Source organism: Phocoena phocoena, chromosome 16, assembly GCF_963924675.1.
Source record: "Phocoena phocoena chromosome 16, mPhoPho1.1, whole genome shotgun sequence".
Lineage (NCBI taxonomy): Eukaryota > Metazoa > Chordata > Mammalia > Artiodactyla > Phocoenidae > Phocoena > Phocoena phocoena.
Window position 1 is genome coordinate 77,066,760 of NC_089234.1, and position 22,336 is coordinate 77,089,095.

The 22,336-nt window shown below is 46.3% G+C and overlaps 1 protein-coding gene across 1 annotated transcript in view; it reads right to left on the reverse strand.

The window, feature by feature from the left end:
• EDARADD (EDAR associated via death domain) overlaps window positions 1-22,054 on the reverse strand; it is a 53,057-nt gene extending 31,003 nt beyond the window's left edge. The window contains exons 1-4 of the mRNA XM_065893934.1: window positions 22,024-22,054; window positions 12,880-12,938; window positions 9,350-9,389; window positions 3,139-3,197 (exon numbers count right to left, since the gene is read on the reverse strand). Of these exons, the coding sequence (XP_065750006.1) occupies window positions 3,139-3,197; window positions 9,350-9,389; window positions 12,880-12,938; window positions 22,024-22,054 (189 nt within the window). The remainder of the gene's footprint in view (window positions 1-3,138; window positions 3,198-9,349; window positions 9,390-12,879; window positions 12,939-22,023) is intronic.
• Window positions 22,055-22,336: the final 282 nt, after the last annotated feature.

Genomic DNA, 22,336 nt, shown 5'->3' on the forward strand with positions numbered 1-22,336 from the left:
AATATATATATACTTCAAAATAGTTTTAGATTTACAGAAAATTTGAGAAGATAGTATAGAGCATTCCTGAACACCCTACACCAGTTTCCCTGATTACCAACACCATAAATTGGTATCACACTAATAATACCATATCATACCAATAATTTAATGTGGATTTTAAACCTTAAAAAAAATTACAGTTTGGTAAAACCAAAAAAACAGCATAAATAGAAGAAAATGTCATTTTTTTCATAACTTCTAACTCCAACTTAGGATCCTAATATTTACTGTTTTTCTTACTACCTCAGTTTCCTCTTGGCATGGATTCTTGGCTACAAACTGGAACAAATTTTGCTTTACTATAATTTGCCATACATGTGTGCCTGTAGTTAAAGTAGTTAAAATTTTATTGTTTGACAAAGGTTCTGGGAAACATTTTCTATAACATAAAGAACCGTGAGGGTGAAAGAGACTCTTCGCTCCCAATGCAGGGGGCCCGGGTTCGATCCCTGGTTAGGGAGCTGGATCCCGCATGCATGCTGCAACTAGGAATTCGCATGCCACAACTAAGGAACCCATGAGCCACAACTCAGAAGCCCACCTGCCACAACTAAGACCCAGCGCAACCAAATAAATATATAAATAAATATTTTTAAAAAAAGAACCATGAAAAAATTTTAAACAGCTGAACCATATCCACATTTAGAATCTAGAGCTGTGTACACTGCTTCTCCAGGTCTGGAAGCTCTGCCTGGGGTCTGCCTCCCCCAACTCCCCCTGGTATATTTCATGTCCAAGAATACCCGGTCTCAGAACATATGCTCGACAAGTACCAGCTGTAACAAACTGTAGAAGTAGGATAGCTCTAATAGATGGGGTATTGATTTTAAATTACTAAAAGTAAAGGGTCCTTTATGAAATTTTATGACATGTCAGATTTCCATTTTGATGCCAGGACACCACAATGTTTTTCCGTGGCATCATTCAAAAAAGGTGGCTAAAATTAAGTCTTAAGTGAAGTGGATTTTAGTTTTTAAATTATAAAAATCAATGAAACGGCAAATGTTAATATTCTAAAGAATGTATTTTCAACTTGCTTTTAATGTCTGAGCTATAGAAAATGAAGCGTGGGGATGTTTTTGTTTTTTTTAAACGTTTCTCCCCTAGTAAGTTTTCTTTGTTCTAACTGCCAAGTTGGTTTCAAAGACTCTTTCTGGATATCTAGCAGTTAGAACAAATCCTATAGATTATGCAAAGAAATAACCAACTGCAGTAGGTAGGTGCAGTGCTACTTTTTATAGGAATGTAAGACACCCTGTTTTAAAACAGAACTTGAATAAAAATCTCAAATAGGTTTTTCCCGCTTTCTTTAGCTGATAGATCTTTTTTTTTTTTTTTTTTTTTTTTTTTGCGGTACGCGGGCCTCTCACTGTTGTGGCCTCTCCCGTTGCGGAGCACAGGCTCAGGATGCGCAGGCTCAGCGGCCATGGCTCACGGGCCCAGCCGCTCCGCGGCATGTGGGATCTTCCCGGACCGGGGCACGAACCCGTGTCCCCTGCATCGGCAGGCGGACTCTCAACCACTGCGCCACTAGGGAAGCCCTGATAGATCTTTTTTATCTTTAAAGACAGCCTACTGAACAGTGGCTGAACAGTGTCCTAATGCATATTCTGTACCTAATCTTAAATGATTTTGGAAAAATCACTAAAACTAAACAAACGTAACATTTTTGTATCTTCAAAGGAGTTTGTATTGTGTTGAAAAAAATGTGGGGAGCAAAACTTTATTAAACAAATTAAGGATTGCAAGAAAGGAAAAATTTATACTTTAGGTTCACTAAAATAGCTCAAATTCAGTCAATGTCAAAGTCAATCACTAGACTGTAATTCCAAGAAAAATGCTGAGTATCAGGATTAATAAATAAGAAAATAATATTCTCAGTGGGCAACTGAAGACCCCCAAATCAAAGTTAAAAGTAGCACCACTGGGCTTCCCTGGTGGCGCAGTGGTTGAGAGTCCGCCTGCCAATGCAGGGGACACGGGTTCATGACCCCATCTGGGAAGATCCCACATGCCGCGGAGCGGCTGGGCCCGTGAGCCATGGCCGCTGAGCCTGCGCATCCTGAGCCTGTGCTCCGCAACAGGAGAGGCCACAACAGTGAGAGGCTCGCATATCGCCAAAAAAAAAAAAAAAAAAGTAGCACCACTGACAATTTTCAGGAGAACCGTGTTTATGATTAAAATGGCTTGTTTTATCAACTATTGTATAACTCTGCTTTACTACAAAAAGTGATTTGATTATCCAAAAATATCACTATTAATGATTACTGAATGATGTTTTAAAAGGAAGACTAAACAAAACTTCAAATCTGTCTTGCTAAAAATTAACTTGGTATCAATATTATAAAGAGGGCAGGACCCAACCAGTCTATCTTGAGGCAAGACATCCTTTTTGAGACATTTAGTGTTCTAACTATAGTTTAACAGATGTGAGGTATTGTGCAGTTTTGCTAATGAGCTTTGAGTGAGTGAAGAGAGATGGGCTGGAAAGTACAAGTAGTAACTGAAGCACACGGTGACCCAAGGAAGCTTCTGGAAGGATGTACCTCAAGAGGTGAACAATGGAATGTGACAAGCGATTCTCAACCTTTTGGTACATTTTTGTTGTATCTGAAGTCTAAAATAACACTCTTTTATAATCAGAAAACAATAAATGTATTTTGGAAAAGGACAATCAAAATAACATGTTAAAATTTGACATCTGATATCTGAACAAAGTAAAAGTTTTATAAAACATTACAAAAATGTTCTTAAACTACCCAGTTTTGTTGAGGCTTCTTTAAAAAGTTCCTATCCACAGCATACCAACTACACACGAAAGAAAGCAACTCTCTAACTCAGTAACACTGATGGTTTTTGGCATCTGGATAGATATTTATTTCCAAAAAATGGATTAAAGCTACCTCAGTTACTATAAGTAACAGAAGTTGTATAGATGTGCTACATTACTGGGATGCTTAAAGATCATTTCCAAACTTATTATCTAAAAATCCTGTTCTTTCTTTATTTTTAAAGCTCTAGAAGACAATTCCTAAATAAATTCTAGTTGGATTAGCATGTACCTAAGGGTGAAAATACAACTGAAATTATTCTTACCTGGTGTTGCACATCAGAATTTGTTGGGCAGTTCAAACTAGTTGGATCACACTCCTCTGCTAGGGATTAAAAAAAAAAAAAAAAAGATGCAAGCTTGATAAAGAAAGCACATACTCCGTGGTTGTAAGGCCTAAAATTAAGACTCAATATTATGTGCTGTTTACATCTGGTAAAACCAGGAGGACCCTGAATGGCCCAGCTGCAAGTTCCCCTCCCTGCTCTGCTCCTGTGGATAAGACCGCCAGCTAAACAACGCTCCTTTCCAAGGGGACCAGGCACAGTCCCTGCTTATCCCTGAGCAGTGGGTTTCAGTTCCCTGCCAGACCACAGAATTATTCAGACAAGTCATCATATCCTTCCCTGGGAACCAGGGGTCACACACCCTCTTGATAGGACAGCGCTTGTCACCCACAGCCCCCAGCTGTTCACTCTGTTCCCAAGTGCAACCCCCATGCGACCCTGCATGGGGTGCAGAGTCCTCCCTCCCCAGGCTGTGAATATCCGTGACTCACAAGCTACTGTCAATCTCATCTGCCCAGTGTCAGGTGTCCTGTGTGTGGCCATCCCCATAACCCCAGGGCAGGATCCCTCCCTCACCAACAGGGTGAACAGGAGGTAGTCCAAACACGTTCCCCTCTGATAACCTTACATCAGATTCCATGGTGTTCACTGTTTGACAGTTTACTAAATCTCTCAGAGAGCAGAGTGGGATTATACTTGTCTTCATAGCTCACTCTCCTAAAAGTCAAACCGAAACCATTTCAGTTCTATGGTTAAAGTGGGGATTGCCAGTGAAAGTCAAAGGAACATGATAGGCATGTGAAATGTCTAACACCTTTCAGAATTAACTGGTGGGAAGGAAATTCCATCCTTAGGCTGTCTTACATATGTGTTAACTTCACAGTTCCCCAACTTGTGGTGAAGATTGTACAAATGCATTAAAAACTGATTTTGTTCCATCAGATTTTCATCTTTAACCACAGAATTCAACATCGCACTCTAACCTTGAAAATCGCCAGTAATATATTATGTTATGAAAGAAATGTTTAGTGGCATGTAAAATCTTAGCGTTAATAAAGCCCTTAATAGAGAATCATTTAATTCAAGGTTCAAAAGTTAGGACTGAGTGACAGATGAATTCACCTATTTATTTTTACATTCCTTAACATTCATTGACCCATTATAGGCTGGGCTGATAGATTTATTCATATAAGGGGCTATATTTATTGCTGCCTACACAATTCTGACTAAAGGCCATTTTTTCCTTATCATTATCTGCAAAATTTAAACTAAAAGCACGGTCTTTTATTAAGATTCCATATGGTATCTTTTTAAGCTGGAGCAGTAGAGAGCTTACCTAGCCTTCTGTTTCTCAAGACAGTCCCAGCTCTCTTGCACCAGAATCACCCGGGCTGCCTGTTAACAATGCAGATTCCTGGGCTCCACTCCAGACCTTCTGAATTGGAATCTCAGGGATCCCAGAAATCTGACACCTAACAAGCACCCCACAGAATTCGGATGCACACTAATTTTTCACAGCAAAAAGTCACAGACATGTGACTTCAGTCATACTAATTCTCACAATAGCCAGTGTCATAACTGTTAACCCAGCATTACTGGACACGTGGGGCTTTTTATTTCCCGACGCAATGTTAGCCTGAAATTAAAAAGCAACTTTTCTTACATGGTCCCCCAAGCATTCCTGTGGTTGCACCCCTCTCCCTCCCCTCTATAAAAGAAAACACCTTCAGGGCTTCCCTGGTGGCGCAGTGGTTGAGAGTCCGCCTGCCGATGCAGGGGACACGGGTTCGTGCCCCGGTCTGGGAAGATCCTCCTACATGCTGCGGAGCTGCTGGGCCAGTGAGCCATGGCCACTGAGCCTGCACATCCGGAGCCTGTGCTCCGCAGCGGGAGAGGCCACAACAGTGAGAGGCCCGTGTACCGCAAAAAAAAAAAAAAAAAAAAAAAAAGAATGGCCACCTTTGTATGTGTGTCATAACTGGGGGAGGGGTTGGTTCGCTAAAAGAGGAGACTGTCAGGACTCTCCGTCATGGCTGGGTGGAAGGCAGTGAACTTGTGGAATGAGCGGGACCAGGTCACGGTAAATCGTGCGGGAAGGAGGGGCTTTTAGTTTCATGTTACAACAAGGAAACCTATCAGCAAGATACTGTCGGTCAACTGGCAAGATGAGAAATCATCTAAAATACAACACATTGGCCTGCTAGTTTTCAGGCAGACATTTTTACTTAGGAATTATTTTGGTGATCTCCTGAGTACTTGTTTATTTTCTCCTTTTTCAAACTGAACTACTACTTCTACATTTAGTTAACGAATTATTCCAAATATCATCCATGCTTAAGTTCAAATTTCTCAAAATAATTAACAATAAAATCAGTCTACTTCTCTTTAACTTTACATCTGCTATTTAAATTTTTTGAACAATGGAAGGGCAGTAATGCCAGAGAAGATGAAGATGGTAAAATTTTGATTGCTTTATGATGTAGTTATGTGCAATTTCCCCTCACTAGGAATAGTGCCTCAAAAATCAGAATTATTTTTCCAAATACATTTTTCTCTCAAAATATGAAGAGTCACATTTCCTTCAGAACCCTCAAGCCAGTAGTTTCTACGAGATACAGGAATTCTGTGATATAAGATAAACTCCAATCTTAAATTAGTCCTGAATTTGGTGCCTACACATCCTCACAGAGCACCTATCATAACAGAAGCCTGACAGAATGAACCTCCCGAAATCTCTAAAATCAGGGGAGGCAGAAGCTACACATTTGTTCCCGCCAAGAAAACAGGTATAACAACACGTTTCACCTCAAAAACGTGCTGATCGTTGAAATCACACTAGAGTCCCACAGTTGATTTATGGTAAAAGCACATTATTGAGAGCCACTCTAGTGTGGACCGTGTTAAGGGACTATGTTGTACTGTCCAGGGGAAAAGTACGAGTATACTAGAATTATAATGAAGACTTTGTGAAACATGATAATTTTCTTAAGAAAATACATTTTGAGGACTTATAAAATCATATGGAAATGGTTCAAGCTAATTACAAATGACTCCCCTATTAAATATAGTAGTCCCCCTAGAATTCACTTAAGTGTCAGAGTCTGAATTGGTCTTAATATAATTAGATTACATTTACTTTTTTTAAAAATAAATTTATTTATCTATTTTTATTTTTGGCTGCGATGGGTCTTCGTTGCTGCATGCGGGCTTTCTCTAGTTGCGGAGAGCGGGGGCTACTCTCCGTTGCAGTGCACAGGCTTCTCGCTGCGGTGGTTTCTCTTGTTGCGGAGCATGGGCTCTAGAGCGCAGGCTCAGTAGTTGTGGTTCGCGGGCTCTAGAGCGCAGGCTCAGTAGCTGTGGCGCACGGGCTTAGTTGCTCCGCAGCATATGGGATCTTCCCGGACTAGGGCTCCAACCCGTGTCCCCTGCACTGGCAGGTGGATTCTTAACCACTGTGCCACCAAGGAAGCCTACGTTTACTTTTAAGCTGTAAATTAGTCTCTTCACTAATTATATATGGGCTCTGTTTCCCTAAAAACAACTTCAGTGAGAAAATTACCATAAGCATTTAACGATGATACTGGCTCCATTATGGTATGCTTGAAAAAAATACTGCAGACATTAAATTGTTATTAAATGCAAATGTTGGATATTACATGGAAGACGACGTATTTCTTGGAGATAAGAAATTCGGTGCTTAATAACACTTCCCCTCCCCCCCCATGAATAAGGACAGAGGAAAGATCTGGAGTTACTTGTCAACTCACCACCATTTTAATTAATTTTAATTAAGGTTTTGTAAAACTCAAATTCTAGGAGAAACCCAACGGTACAGTTACTGTATTATCAGGCTATTAAGCAACAATCTTCTTCTCTTAAAACAGAAAATCATGTCCAAGAGTGATAGAAAAGGTCTTCGAATAGTTGCTGCGGCCCAGTCTACCTAAAACGGTGGTTCCACTCTTGCCTCTCCGCTACAAAAGCTTTCAACAGTCCTCTACCCTGATGGCTCACGATTCTTTTGCCAGATTTCCCTCCACACCCGTCAGATGCTTGTTGGGAGTCAGGTGCTGTTCCAGTCTCGTTTCGTTGAATTCTCACAAGCACCCTGGGAGGTCGGTGTAATACTGCCCTTTCTGCACTGCAGACTGGACACTGGGACCCTAAGCCATGAGGTCAACTGCTGAGTCCTCTCAGAGCTGGCGGTCTGGAGGCAGCTTGGGTGTCTCTTACATGTCTCCTACATGTGGCGCGCCACATCCTTTTTTTAAAATTAATTAATTATTTAATTTTTTTTTTGGCTCTGTTGGGTCTTCGTTTCTTCTCTAGTTGCGGCAAGCGGGGGCCACTCTTCATCGCGGTGCGCGGGCCTCTCACTGTCGCGGCCTCTCTTGTTGCGGGGCACAGGCTCCAGACGCGCAGGCTCAGTAGCTGTGGCTCACGGGCCCAGTTGCTCCGCGGCATGTGGGATCTTCCCAGACCAGGGCTCGAACCCGTGTCCCCTGCATTGGCAGGCAGATTCTCAACCACTGCGCCACCAGGGAAGCCCCCACACCACATTCTTGAAGCTTCTTAGGCAGGCTCTCAAAGGGAGGTCTGTGTCCCACCCACTCAGGTTTGCATTAAAAACACCAGTTTCTGGGCCTGACCCCAGACCCACCACATGATTTTGGAGTAGCGGGGCCCAGAATCTGCATTTTAAACTAGCTCCCCAGGTAATTCTTCAGTGCACCCTAAAAATCCAAGGAACACGGCCCAACACGGCCTCCAATTCGTCCTGGTGGCCTGGCTTGCACCTTCCACTTTCTTGCTGAACTAGGCAATCACAGCTTGGGGAATTCAGGACACTGAGAAGTCATTCATGGAGAGGGGAAAGGACAAAGTGTGCTTGGGAGAAGCCTCCCCTAGTACAGCCAGGATTTGGGCTCAAACCTGGCCTTCAGCCTCTTTTCCCTACACCACTGCCATTCCTGGGACGTGCACAGGGGGCAAAAGGAATGAAACTCTAATGATGCCATTTCAGAGAGCAGGAAGAAGAGTCTGGTGAGTAGAGAATGAGGGAGGGGGACTTGGCAGAACTACAGACTTAACCACAGGTGGGCCCTGCCAGGGAGCTCCCAACCCTGCAACCCAGTGACCCTGTGATACCCATCACCACAAGGGCTGCTGGGGAACCCCACAGCAGGCTGTGCTGGGAAGTCCTTCCTCTCCAGGAAGCCGGGGTGTCCCTGCCATCTCTGAAGCTGCTCAGATCTGATTGTTCCCCACCCCTCCTCTCTGGCTGGTCAGCAGAGCACAAGGTAAACACTCCAGGGCGATAAGCGGCAGCTCAGCCTCCATACTGGATACAGCCTTGGAGGCTGCCCCAGGGGAAATTAGGAAAGGCTCAGGCCTTTATGGTCTGCACCATGCCTGAGACATTCGCCTGTGGATCATAAAAGCAAGCTCTTTTTGCTTTGGGGTCTGACAGCATCCCTTGCCCCTTGTCTGCTAACAGAACCCTCTTTACTGTGGTTTGAGTAGAACTGACTTCATGCCCTCCGCCCCCCACCCTCCAACCTCAGGGCTCAGACCTGGTCACCCCTCCATCCTCCGACGACAGCAGCTGATACAGGGATGGCCACACAACCAAACTGCTCCTTTCACAATTTGCCCCTAAAATTGTACCATGTGTGCTGGGGGAAAGGCTCCCTCTTGCCCCGGCATCTTTAGCTGCACCAAGTAAAGCTGGAGGTGTCAGAGACTATCTTTCCCACCAAGTGGGGAAAGCCTGCTCGAGTATGGAGCCAACACAGAAGACAGAGCCATTGTGGGGGGAGTGGGGGACTGAGCCTGAGACATCATTTAAATGCTTGGATTTAGCAGCACCCAAAGACTCTAAGCCACCAAGTCCCGCCCCCCATTTTAAACTAATTTGAGCTACATTTCTGACACTTGCAACTCACAGTCCTGGCTTTCTTCATTTTATGCATGTTAAAAAAACACCATAGGAATTTGATGTGTAATTTGCTATAAAATAATTTCTACATTTTAATAAGAAAATTCATACCAGAGAAGGTCAAATCATGCACTAAATTATCAGTATGTTTCTGTTTTAAAATTTTAAAAAATGAAAAATTACTTTGACTAATGCTTTGTTCAAGATATGAAAGTAATCACAAGTTTAAATTGCTACTTTAACTGTACATACCTTTAGGGAGTCCTGTGTCTTGAATGGGATATTTGTCTGACTGTAGAGACCAACAAAAGAGGAGTGTTATTTTTAAACACCGTAGTCAAGTATAAGATCAAAGTGAAGAGAAAGCTTTGTCTTGGGAAAGTCATGATTTTAATTTAAATCCTTGCAAGTTTTTAGCCTTGGATTTATCAATATGCCTGACCCATTGCTTGCTTTCATTCTCAATTTTATAGAAAGGAAACCAAGGTGGATGAGAAGTTAATGCTGGAACATGAAACAGAAGAAGCCTTCAGCTCTGACCACTAAACCACACTTACTCTCTTTTCTGCAGTGCTCTTCTATTTCCTGCAGCTCAAAATTGAGGGACATTTCTGTTAGTGAATTATGGGGACAGACCCATCTCTTCTCACCATTTCTGTGACATTCATTCGGGCCAATAAGCATGTGTTCTGGGCAGTACTCACAATTGGAGAGCTCTGTCACGGGTTGACTAGGACAGGAGTCAAAAGGTAACTATCCCATTAATTGCACGAAGATCTACAAATTAGTTACCCATTATGCACAATTATGCACAATTCCCCAACGGTTTAGTTGAGGGCAGTACTGTTACAGGGAATTCAAAATAGCAAATGCTCTTATAATCACATATTTCTTTGTTGGTACCAACAAATATGCAGGTACCTAAGCTTCTGGAAGCTTCTACTGCAGATTATACAATGTAGTCATTTTCTAAAGACTTCCATGAGAGGAGTGGGGATGCACCCAATCTCCCTAGCCTGTCCTCTGACCCCGGCTCAGTTCCCACCATCATCTGCATCTGGGCCTTTGGGTCTATAGTCAGTCCTCCAGCCTAAAAAAAAGCTGTACCTCCCAACTCTCCTGTAAGTCTCATCACTATCTTCCTTGGACAGAAGAGGAAAAGAAACAAATGTGGAACCAGAGATTCTGTTTTAAACGCCTTTCCTTGGAGTTTCTTTGGAGCTAGGCAGTAAAGTTTCAGAACCTTCTAGAAGCCTCCAACCCCTTTCCACAAAAGAAATCAATCAATCATCTTTACGGTATCAGTTCAACCTGTGAAGGGGCTGGAGTCTAAGGTCAGACACACTGGTGGTCAAGCGTGTCTACGTGACTGAGCCCCAATAACACTCTGGACCCCAAGCGTGGGGTGAGCTTCCCTGGTTGTCAATACTCTGTGTGTATCATCACACATCGTTCCTGAGACAAGTAAACACTGTCCACACAACGTCACTGACAGAGGGTAGCTGAAAGCTCCATGCGTGCAACTTTCCTGGGCCCTGTCCTATGCCCCTCTTCCTTTGGCTGACTTTAATCTGAATACTTTTGCTGTAATAAACCATAATCCTGAGTGAAAAAAGAAATCAATCAATCATCAATCACAGGGAACTTAAAAATCAAATACTTTTCCCCCAGACTAAATCCTTCTCCATACTCTGCTCCCCAGAGCATGGAAAACACATCTGTACCATAGTGCTTCTCAGGCTCTTTTCAAAGTATTTGTCTATTTCCTCAGACAGACTGTGTTTCAAGAGAAGGGTCCATGATCTGTGCATCCCCAGATTTTGACTCTGTTCAGACTACATGAACAAACAAGTGCAGGTTTCCTGGAGAGACCGACAGTTGAGATGGGCCTAGAGAATGCCCAGGACTCAGAGGACCACGAGAAAGGAGCATGGTGATTGCAGATGGTGGGCGTGGAGGAGCAAGCCCAGGTGGTTGTTAGACGGGCCAGCCTGTAGGACAGATGCATGCTGGAGGTGGAAAAGGAAGACAGGGTTGGACACAAAATAATGGAGCCAGTTTCCATGGAAGACCCTGCAAAGGAGGCAAAGGGATTTAGGAAGGCTGCCATTCTAGGATCTCGGGAAGCTTGGCTCATTTAACACTGCTGCCTGCTTCGTGCCCCACTCTGCATATGGGAAGACGGTCAGCACAGCCTCGCAGGAAGTCAGGCAAGCAAATAATTCCCACACAATGCGATAAAAAGTAGGGACCATGGGGTTTCCCTGGTGGTGCAGTGGTTGAGAGTCCGCCTGCTGATGCAGGGAACACGGGTTGGTGCCCCAGTCCGGGAGGATCCCACATGCCACGGAGCGGCTGGGTCCGTGAGCCATGGCCGCTGAGCCTGTGCTCCGCAACGGGAGAGGCCACAACAGTGAGAGGCCTGCGTACCGCAAAAAAAAAACAAAAAGTAGGGACTATGGATAAGGCAGCACCCGAAGGCCCCAAGGCTGAGAAGCCTTCCCAGATAAGGAACACTTGGGCTGAGTGGTGGGTTGCATAGGAGTTCATTATGTGAGGAAGCAGGGAGGGGCCAGCACTATGGGTATCCCAGGACGGGGGGAGGGCGTGGGGCATTTGTGGAGCAGCAAATAGCTACACACAACTGGCTCATCAGGGGGATGTTGAGACATGGTCATGGAGGACCTCATCTGCCATGTCAAGGACCATGTATTTAATCCTGGAAGGAATGTTATAGTTGAAATGTGTCCCCTCCAAAACTACCTCAAAGTCCTAACCCCTAGTACCTCAGACTGTGACCTCATTGGAAATAGGGTCATTGTAGATAGAATTACTTAAGATGAGGTTATACTGGTGTAGGGTAGGCCCTTAATCCAATACGACAGACGTCCTTGTAAGAGGAGAAGAGATAACAAGACACAGACACACAGGGAGGGAGAAGACGGCCACGTGCCACCAAAGGAAGAAAATGGAGTGAAGCAGCTACAAGCCAGGGGACACCAAGAACTGCCAACGACCATCAGAAGCCAGAAGAGGGACTTCCCTGGCGGCGCAGTGGTTAAGAATCCGCCTGCCAATGCAAGAGACACGGGTTCTAGCCCTGGTCCAGGAAGATCCCACGTGCCGCGAAGCAACTAAGCCCGTGCGCCACAACTACTGAGCCTGAGCTCTAGGGCCCGCGAGCCACAACTACTGAAGCCCGCATGCCTAGAGCCCGTGCTCCGCAACAAGAGAAGCCACCACAGTGAGAAGTCTGTGCACCGCAACGAAGAGTAGACCCTGCTTGCCGCAACTAGAGAAAGCCCACGTGAAACAGCAAAGACCCAACACAGCCAAAAATAAAATTTAAAAATTAAAAGAAAAAAAAAGTGGTAACAGAGGTAAATCAACAGTGTATGCCCAACTGACACATGAGCAGGCCGCCTTTAACTTTAAGTTTGTCCTGTTTTTTCTTTCGATCTCAAGTTAGATATTTTGATTTCTGAAGAATTGGTAATTAAAAATAGTATTAAAAGTAGACAAGCAGATAAAGACCTCACGTAACCTAAGAAGACCACTTCTGATATGTGCAAAATGAGAACAGAGTCTAACACCATTTTTAACCTGGAGAAATCCCAAGTTTATTATGTCACAGAGAAATATCATGAAAAAGAAATTTATCTTGGAAAACTTTATTTTAGGGTTTCAAATTTCATGTAAGTACTAATAAAAAATATAAAGAAATAACAAAGGGGAAAAAGGAAAAACGAGTCATCACCATTAATGTAAAAGTTGTAACCTACCATATTAAGGGATATAGTGCTAGGGTCTGTGTCTTCCACTGGCTCCTTTGTCAAATGATCTGTAAAGAGAACAAATAGAGAGCATTTTCTTTAACTTCTCAGAAGCACAGTGTGTCCTTTGATAACTGTCTTCACATAGACACAAGCTACCCCAGTTTGGAGAAAAGCTTACTTTCAGTCATTAGTGGAGACAAAATAAGAAAGAATGAGTTCAGGCTGCATCAAGAAAGTGATGATGACTAATAAACTACATTAAAAAAATATTTTGGAACAGTTTACTTATAAATATCTACAAATACTCAGAGGTACAAACAACTACAAATTAGGTGAATGTGATATTAATGACTCTTTTGCATACTGAATTTTGAGACAGGCTGGGACCTGGGACCCTTTACTGGAGCGCTTGCACCTGGACAAACATCTCCTCAAGCAACAGAGTACAAAGAAACTATAAAAGACTAAAAATAACTGCATGCAAGTGCCGTTGGGCAAATTATGAACAACATACAGAAAAGAATACAAAAAGGACACAAACCAACTGCCATTTCTGAGGTGCCGGGAGCAAAAGCAGGGTACTGCACGTGATCCCTGCACACAGCACCACAAAGGGGGTGGTCAGGCCACCTAAGCCACACCTCAGGCCCGACCCACCAATCCGCTCCCACTCTCACCCCAGCTCACCGCGCCCCCCAGGACAGCAAGCAAGAAAGCGCACCTGTTTCTTGTTGTTACCCCTCATGCTGCAGCAAGAGTCCCAATAAAGCATTGCCTGAGTTTCTCGTCTGGTCTCTTATCGGCAACAATCTGATTATAACTTTGAGCAAGAAAATTAGGAAAAAAAGCTCCCCCTTTCCAAGACAGTTTACGAAACATCTGCCAAAAAACTATGTTGCTCGACAACCACTTATCCGTCTGAATGGGATCCTCGGTATTTTGTGCAGTCACTACACGACCTGCAAAGCCCTAAGTGGCCAGCCTTGGGCCAATCAAGATTCACCTCTCATTTTGCTCCCAAATCTTCATTAAGTACATACTGTGGCCCAGGCACTAGGTCCTGGGAATGCCTTGGGGGATCCAAACCAACAAAACAGGTCCACTTATGGAGATCATTTGTTTGTTCTCCCCAGATGTTTCCCATCTGAGAACGTGTCCAGACTTCGCACATTTCTCTCCCCGCAGGTGTTGACAATGCCCAAAGGAGAAGCAGTGTGAAGGGAACATCTCTTTGTTTTATGACAGGCTACAGTCACTGGAGGGATTAAAGGAGGTGGCCCAGAGGAGCGGGGGCAAAAGGAGAGAGTTTTTGCCAGTGTCCCCCCATGGAGCAGGGGACAGACACTGCAGCTCCACGAGTGGGGACTGTGCCGTGGTCCTTAGCAGAGCCCAGAGGTGGCAAGACCACATCAGGGAATGCACAGAGGGGGCTAACCCCTGGGTCTCAGGGTTCCCAGCCCCACAGAGAAACAAACCCGTGATTTGGGTCTGCAAGAGAAACAGGGGGCTCCTGGACCTCAAGAGTCTTCTCAGGCTTGGACAACAAGGACATCAAGCCCACCCGGATGCACTAAAAATTCAAGGCCCCTCTTTTTCCAAGCACCACATCATCCTCTTAGGTTCCTATATGACCCTAAGGAAGGGGCCAGGCCCCAGTTTGGACTGAAATGGAATTTCCTGCCAGCCCAGTAGATGACAGACTCAGACCTGGATTTAAGTCAATGTAAAGAAAATAAGAACAAACTGTGTTGCTAACTCCACCCTGAGTTTACAGAACTCCTGCTGCCCAAGGAAAGGAGAAGGCAATTATCATACAGAGCATTTGGTGTTAAGATGGTAGAAATGCAGAAGGATATGGAAACACAGGAGGAACACAAGCCTAGCCTGGGGTGTCTGGTGGGGAGTGAAGAGCGGGTAGAGAGGAGCCTATAGAGGAGATGACACTTGAGTCCAGAAGGATGAGTTGAAGCTAGCCAGGAGAAGTCAGGGAGGGAAAAGCATTCTAGGCAGAGGGAACAGCATAGCAAAGGCCTAGAGATGAAAAAGAATGGGACACATAAGCATACTTCAAATAGGTCCAGCCGGACACCTGCACTCGGTTTTCCAGTTTTTCCTTTCTATCCTTCTCATGTCTAGCTCCTGGCTGGGGAGCGGGTAGTAGAAGCCACCATGAGTAGCCTCCAGTCCTTTCTTTCCCTCCTATCACAGCCTAGTGTCAACCGCTTAATTTTCACCAAAGTGTATCTGGATGATAAAACTTTTTTTTTTGGCCACGCGGCCTTGTGGGATCTTAGTTCCCTAACCAGGGATTGGACCTGGGCCTTCAGCAGTGAGAGCGTGTTGTCCTAACCACTGGACCGCCAGGGCATTCCCTGGATGATAATACTTTAAAAGCTTACCTCCACTAGGGGGGTGGAATTTTAATAGGAATCCTGTGCAGCTATTGCCCACCAAGTCTATGACAAGTTAGGCCTGTTTCCTACAGAGACATTAGTACGTGAGGAAGGAAAAAGATGAAGAGAAGAAAATGGAGGAGATAGCTGGGAAAGGCAGAATTACCCCCAAAAGCAGCAGTGAGAGTGCAAACAGGACAGTTAAAGGGAAGGCACACAGGGCCTGGGAGGAGGCGGCTTGGGTCCTCACCGCCACACCGCTGAGACCTAGTGGCCTGACGTTGAATGAGTCTAGCGGTATGACCTTGGATATGACTCATGTTAAGTGTTCCCGGGCTCTGGCTCTTCCTCTGTAACAGGAGCAGGTCCACGTGGCTGGTTCCCACACCCAGCTGATCATCATCATTCTGGTCAGGTCAGGTTTGGGAACGACTCCCCCTGAGAATCTGTGCCTCAGAGGGTGATGGGGTGAACAGGACCACAAGTGTTTGGAGGCCCAAAGTCTCTTGCTTTGGTCTGAAACCTCTGAGAATAGACGGAATTTAAGATGGGAAGGGCACAGAGAATTTAGGGGGGTTTTTTTTGTTGCTTTCTGAAGCACAACAGCAAAGTGAGAGGGCAATGAGGAAAGGCTCAGGCCATCAGGAGAGGTTTAGGACCAGTCTTAGAGGCACTTTCAGGTCTTTATTATTTTCATTCGCATGGTTGTGACCGTATCAGCTTCTGACGTTGTATCAGCTTCTGACGTAGACCAGGCTGGGGATGAAGTTCTTCCTTACATGTTATTGCCAAATCCGCTCACAGACCCAGGCCCACGCTGTCGCTCCACTTGTTCTAGCTGACCCCGGGCCTTCCCCCGGCCCTTGCTGTAGTTCACGCAGAAACACCTTTGTTCTCACAGGCCCGTGCTGTGTAGATTATTTGGAGGAGGGCTGATCCTGGTTATTTGAGGCTAGTCTAGAAGCAGTTGTCCTAAAGTATTTCTGAGAGCTCTTGGAGCCACATGTTTACATTATTAGTATGAAATCAAATAGTTTACTCAGAAGCTTTAAAATGTTTATTTTTACAGGCCCCAGGTAACAGCAGGCTGGGCCTCTAGGCAAGGCTCTGATATCAGATGGGGCACGAAGAAGCCAAAACAGAAAGGGGGATCGTGGGAGCTCCGAGGTGGTAAGGCCGGCAGCTCAGCCGGGGTGGGGGAGGGGACCTTCCTCCTGATCCTGGCTGTTGCTTTACTGTCCCAAAGCTGCCTCCATTCTCCTGGATTGGTGACTCTAAAGAAGGCAGAGGTCACCCCAAATTAGCTGGTAATTGATCAAAGGGGCTCTCACGATGGCAATGAGAATGATGTTTAATTCACATGAGCATCTTCTGGGGAGGTCCTCAAAAGGTGAGCTGACGCCACTCAGCTGCTGGAAGGGCACCCGGCCGGGCACCCGGCCTGGCTCCCGGAGGCCCCAGGGGACAGCAAGCAAGGCCAGCTGCAGTTACTTGTTTCTCTGGGCCTCAGGTGCCTCATCTGTAATAGTCAGGGGGAGGGGGGACAGAGAGCCTCCACGTGCCCTTCCAGCTTTAAAAGTCCATGAGTGGTGAGAAGTAGGGGCCCCAAAGGTGAAAAGAGCATCTTCAGGTGAAGGTCACTCCAACACAGGAAGCCCAGTTACAATTAGAGCTCCCACTTACCCAGTACCCCTCCCCGCCCACCCACCCCATCGCCCCGTGCTGCCTGGTTTACACACAGCCCCGTTTCATCCTCACAGTAACCCTGAGAGAGGGCCAAGCGTCTCCTTTATCCATACTGAGTGCCCAAGGTCACAGGGCAAAGGAAGCAGCAGAATTTGGATCTGGGACTTTCTGACTTCAAAATCTACCCGTTTTCCACTACCTTCGGGTTGCTTGAAGTGGTTCATGCATTGACCACCTGATAACAGACTGTCCTGGGGGGATCTCTGTGTCCAAATTTTCCCTTCCTATGAGGGTACCAGTCACATTGGATGAGAGCTCCCTCTGATGACCTCATTTTAACTTGACTGCTTCTGTAAAGACTTTATTCCCAAATCAGGTCACGTTCTGAGGTACTGGGGGTTAGGATGCCCACAAAATTTTTTTGGGGTGGGGAGCACAGTTCAACCCATGACAGTCCACTCTCTGGCCCCCAAATTCATGTCCTTCCCATGTGCAAAAGACATTCACCCGACATCCCCTAAAGCTTTCATCATTCCAGCATCAACTCCAAATGCAAAATCTCACCTACCCATCATCGACTCAAAGACCCAGCTCTCGTCAGCTCCTGAATCAGAATCCCCAGGAGCCCTGGAGACTGTGGGCCGCACCTGGCAGCCTCTCCACCAGGAACGATCTCGGATTGTCCAACACAGACGTGGGTACGCTGCCCAAGAGCAGCACGGTCACATCCAGACCTCTCCCTTTATGAATCACATTAGATAAGGGCCAATAGTCCCTCAAGACAGTTCCTCAGAGGAAGTTCAAAGATCTCCTCTAAAGATGTCCTTTCAGAGAGACAAAGAGGGAAGCGTGTCAGAGCTTCCTGGCTTTCCCGATCATCAAGAAACAAAAGAGTGGGGCCTTCTGTGCTTCTTAGTGAAAAAGTAAAGGCAATTCTTTGAACTCGGTGATTTCAGAGTTCATTTATTTTTCCTCTGTTATTATTTTTTGTACTCAAGCTTTTCTTCTGACCTACAGCTGTTTTCACTACTAATTCTAAGGAAGCCATAGAGTCCTAACCGTATTCAGGATTACAGAAGCTCTCAGGGCAGCAGCACTAACACGCTGCTAAGTTTACCTTCTTCTCTGTCTAGCAGCAGCCCTGCTCTGTCATCCCTGCACCTCAGAGCAGGGGCTGAACAAGCTGAGAAAGGCCCAGGGATCAAGAAGGTGCACCTCTAGAGCGACTTCTCTGGATGATGGCCAAGCTGAGGGAGACGGGAGGTGGGGGAAGAGATGAACCAAGGGATGAAAGAGGAATGCAGACAAGGGGGAAACACTTGGGTAGAGAGAAGAAAACTTAGAGGCATTGTAAGAAAGGGAAAGAAATGAAGTGGGCATTGGAAAAACCCACGGGACGGGGAAGGAGAAAGGGAAGAAGGAAGGGAGAAAGGAAAACCACAGCCTGTCAGCACTCTCTGGTGGATGTGGTGAATGAACTGGCTGGTCCAGCCTTTCAAATAAGGATGCTGCTCGAAGTAGTTCCCCCTTTAGTCCTGGTTTCTGCTCCCGGTGCTACTGGAGTTTGCAAGAAGGACAGGGTGCCACATCAGACCCGTCCAAGCGCGGAGGAAGGCTCAGAGGGGTGCATGAGGGGTGAGATGCCACCTATGGGGCTGTCCTGGGCTGGTCTCTAGGGCCAGGGCTCCCAGGGAGCAGCCCTGTGTGCAGTGCAAACAATACCCCGAGGATGAACAAAGGCAGAACATACGCTGATGTGCTCCCTGGCCAAGGGCACTTACTTAGCTCACTGCGACAAAGCAATGAACTGTATACCATCTCCCCAACTCTCCCGACTTTCAAAGCCTCTTTCTTTGTTTCTGTCCTTAATATATGTATGAACATGAATCAGATTTTACTCACTTTCAACAGGCAATTCTGACTCATTCCACGATGGATGGTGTATTAGTGGTAGAGGTGGAATGAGATGGCCACACTGCAACCAGCATGACTATTTTCCTGCCGGTGTAAATTTTCTCAGGGCAAAGAGTTTTTTTAATTAAGTTCATACGGTATAATAATAGATACCCACCTTTGTTATATGCATGTGGATATACAAACATCTTTTTTTTTTTTTTAACTTTACAAGGTAAACCCAGTTAACATGTCTAACTGAATCAGTTCCTAAGATGCCAATATGGGAAGAGCTTTTTCTGCCCACAGTCTGATGAATAGGTGGTTACATTTTATATCTTTCATTCACTTACTGAGATGATAAGTATTTAACCAGGGCTTACTAAGTGCTGGGTACTGGGCCAGGCGTTGGAGAAAAACGGTCGAGCAAAACAGACATGCCCTCTGTCCAAGAACTTATAGTCTAACGGGGGAGAGAGACAATGGTGAAATCTTCACAGCTAGAAAGGGTGACAGGTGCTGGAAGGGTGCACCAAGATTGTATAACATGGAGCTGAATCTACATCAGTTTTGGTCTGAAATCTGAAGGGTGTGCAGGAGGTAAATGGACTGGCGGGGGTTGGGGGGAGGTGAAGGGAGCCTTCCAGGCAGCAGAAACAACTTGTGCAAAGGCCAGGAGGCAGGTGGTCCAGGGCTCTCAAGGAAACAGAGGAGGCAGGGTGGCTGCAGTGCAGACGAAGAGAAAGAGCAGACTTGCCAACTGAAGGGAGAGCTACAGGCCCACGTACAGTGTATGGACACCACTGAAGGACTGAGGATTTACTGGAAAGTCAGCGCAGGTTTCTGAGTAGAGGAATGGCGAGATCTGATTTGTTTTTAAAAGGTCACTCTGGCCACTTTTAGGTGTACAGGTTGGTGGAAGGTGACAGTGTGTATGGAAATACCAGTTGGGAGGTGAGCGCAGGAAATCTGGTGAGACAGCATGGTAACTGGGTCTGGGGTGGAGACGTGAAAATGCCACGTAACGAGATTTACACATTATCACCACTTGTGGCTTCATTACAGAAATGGAAGGGATGTGTCCTGGAGGTTACAGAAATGATATGAGATGTTAGAAAGAGGAAGTCATTTTTTTGGTCATATTTCTGTCCAACCCTTTGTTTCTATATGCAAGTGTGGAGATACTATATATCTGTTTTTAAACTGGAAGAACCCTCATCTAATTGATAGAATTCCAGAGTGGGAATGGACATGAGAGTTATCTTTCAGATGCCTGGAGATGTTCTTCAACATCGCTGCAAGTGAGAGGGAGATCTCTACTCAGGAGGTCTCTCCCCTCTTTGTAGGAAGCCAACAAAAGTCCACCTACAAGTTTGGGTTCTGCCTCTCAAAGTCAAGGAGACAGGTTCTTTCCAAATGACACCCTCCTATCATCATATCCTCAGGTCTCTCATCCCGCCACATGTGCTGGGATTTCCAAGTCCCTTTTTGTTCCAGGTTGTGAGCTTCCATTTTGGCTGGGCCAAGCAGGCTAAGGAGCATCACCGGACTTCTAGATCCTGCAGTACTATTACTGTCATCTAAGATCCTATTAGCTGCCCTGGTGGCCTTATCACACTCTTGACTCACTGAGGCTTTTTATACGTGAAGCTGTGTTTCCCAGCACCCACCTCCTCTGGTGCCATTGATTTTGGGGGTCCCAAGCAGACCGTATATGTATCCCCATTCAGTGGGTCCCAATCAAGATCTTTTTGAATCTCCTTCATCATGATCATTTAATGAGATGCGAAACCACTGTTAGTAAAATCTAGCTTAAAACCTCTTGGCAATTACATTTTCAGAAGAGGAAGTGGATGCAGAGGTGAGAGCTGGGGGGCAGGGGTAGGATTTCTCCCTTAATTTCCCCTTCTGTTTTTCCAAACAATGAATATGGGAGAGGAGAAGGATATCCAAACCATTTACTTATCTTCCATCTCCCATGGATAAAATGTTTACCATTCCTCACTTAAAGAAGAACCACTTGAAGGAGAATTTAGATCTTTTTTAAAATCTCCAGGAAACTCTCTCAGACCCAGCACATCACAAGGCCAAGTTAGCAATCTTCTGACCCACCTCCAGATACTTTCTATCTCATTCTCCTAACTGCTCAAGCTTGCCCCAAATGAACAATAAAACATTCAAGCTCCGGCCCTGCCCAAGCCCAAGAAATAAAATAGGGAATACGTGTCTCTAAGCAGGTATCTGTGGTTCTGTATATCTGGCTCTCTCCCTAGCCTGTCCAGCCTCAACAAAACTAGAAAAAGCCCCAGTGTGCTCTGGGGGATACATCAGTCATTCATTCACATGTTCGACATTCACTGAGGATCAGCCTAGGGTATGGGAGAGCAAGGACAGCGAATTCCTGAAAGGTGAAGTCTGAGGAAGATTTTCAATTCAAGTGAAATTAAAGAAAAATCGAGAGCTTGGTCTCAAGAACAGACACAGTATTCTACGGTTTTTCAATTCAAGTGAGATTAAAGAAAAATCTAGATTCTGGCTTCAGGTGCAAACAAAATATTTAACGATAAGGACAGAACTAGAGGCCATTCTAACCAAAGGCCTCTACAGGTGGGATCAGCCGCCTGGTTTTGTGGATACTAGTTTATGAAATAGCTCCGAGGGCCAATATTTAGAACAAAACCATTTAATAAAAGTGAAACGAGGAGAGAAGAGGAGAAATGAGAAGGCACGTGAGTAGGGAGAAAGGGAGAGCTCGGGAGGAAAGAAAGAAATCCACCCCTTGCGCTCTTTTCTGCCGGAGAGGTTTGAGGGGCTTGTTTCAACCTGGCATCTCCGGTGCAGAACAAAGACGCTGGGGCGAGAGAGCAAGAGGAGAGAAGGCGTCTCAGGCACGCTTGGGGGTGACTGGGGCCAGGGGGCCGCGGGGGGCGCGCGCCACCAGCAGCCGCTCGCGGGGGGAGCCTCGCACCTCGCCCTCCGGGACCGGGCGCCGCCGCTGTCCACCGTCCGGCCCCGCGCGGACCCGGGTCGGGCGCCAGGGTCCAGGGTGGTCCCAGGTCGCCCCTCGGGGCTCGTGGGGAGCTCGGCCCCGACAGCCCCGCCGCAGACGCGGACGCCTCGCGATCTAGCGACCCGCGGTCCGCGCTCCGGGTGAGGGTGCGACGCGGTGTCAACTTACCCGCGCGCACAGGGTCGTCCGGAGAAGCCATGGGGACGGAGTGGGGCCGACGGGCGCCAGAGCAGGGCCGGGCGGCTGGCGGGACAGGGCAGGAAAGCCGGGTTGCAGGGCTCGGTTGCCCTGCCTTTCGGACGCGTGGGGAGCGAACCTCGGCAGCTCCGCGCGCCCCTCCTCCGCCCGCTCCTCCCCTCTTTCCGCCGCTCTTCCTGGCGCTCACTTCCTGCTTGGCAATTAGCAAAGCCCCTGCCGTGCGCGTCCGGTTCCACCCCCCGCCCCCAGACGCGCAAGCTGGAGCCCGGGTGCAGCGGACCAC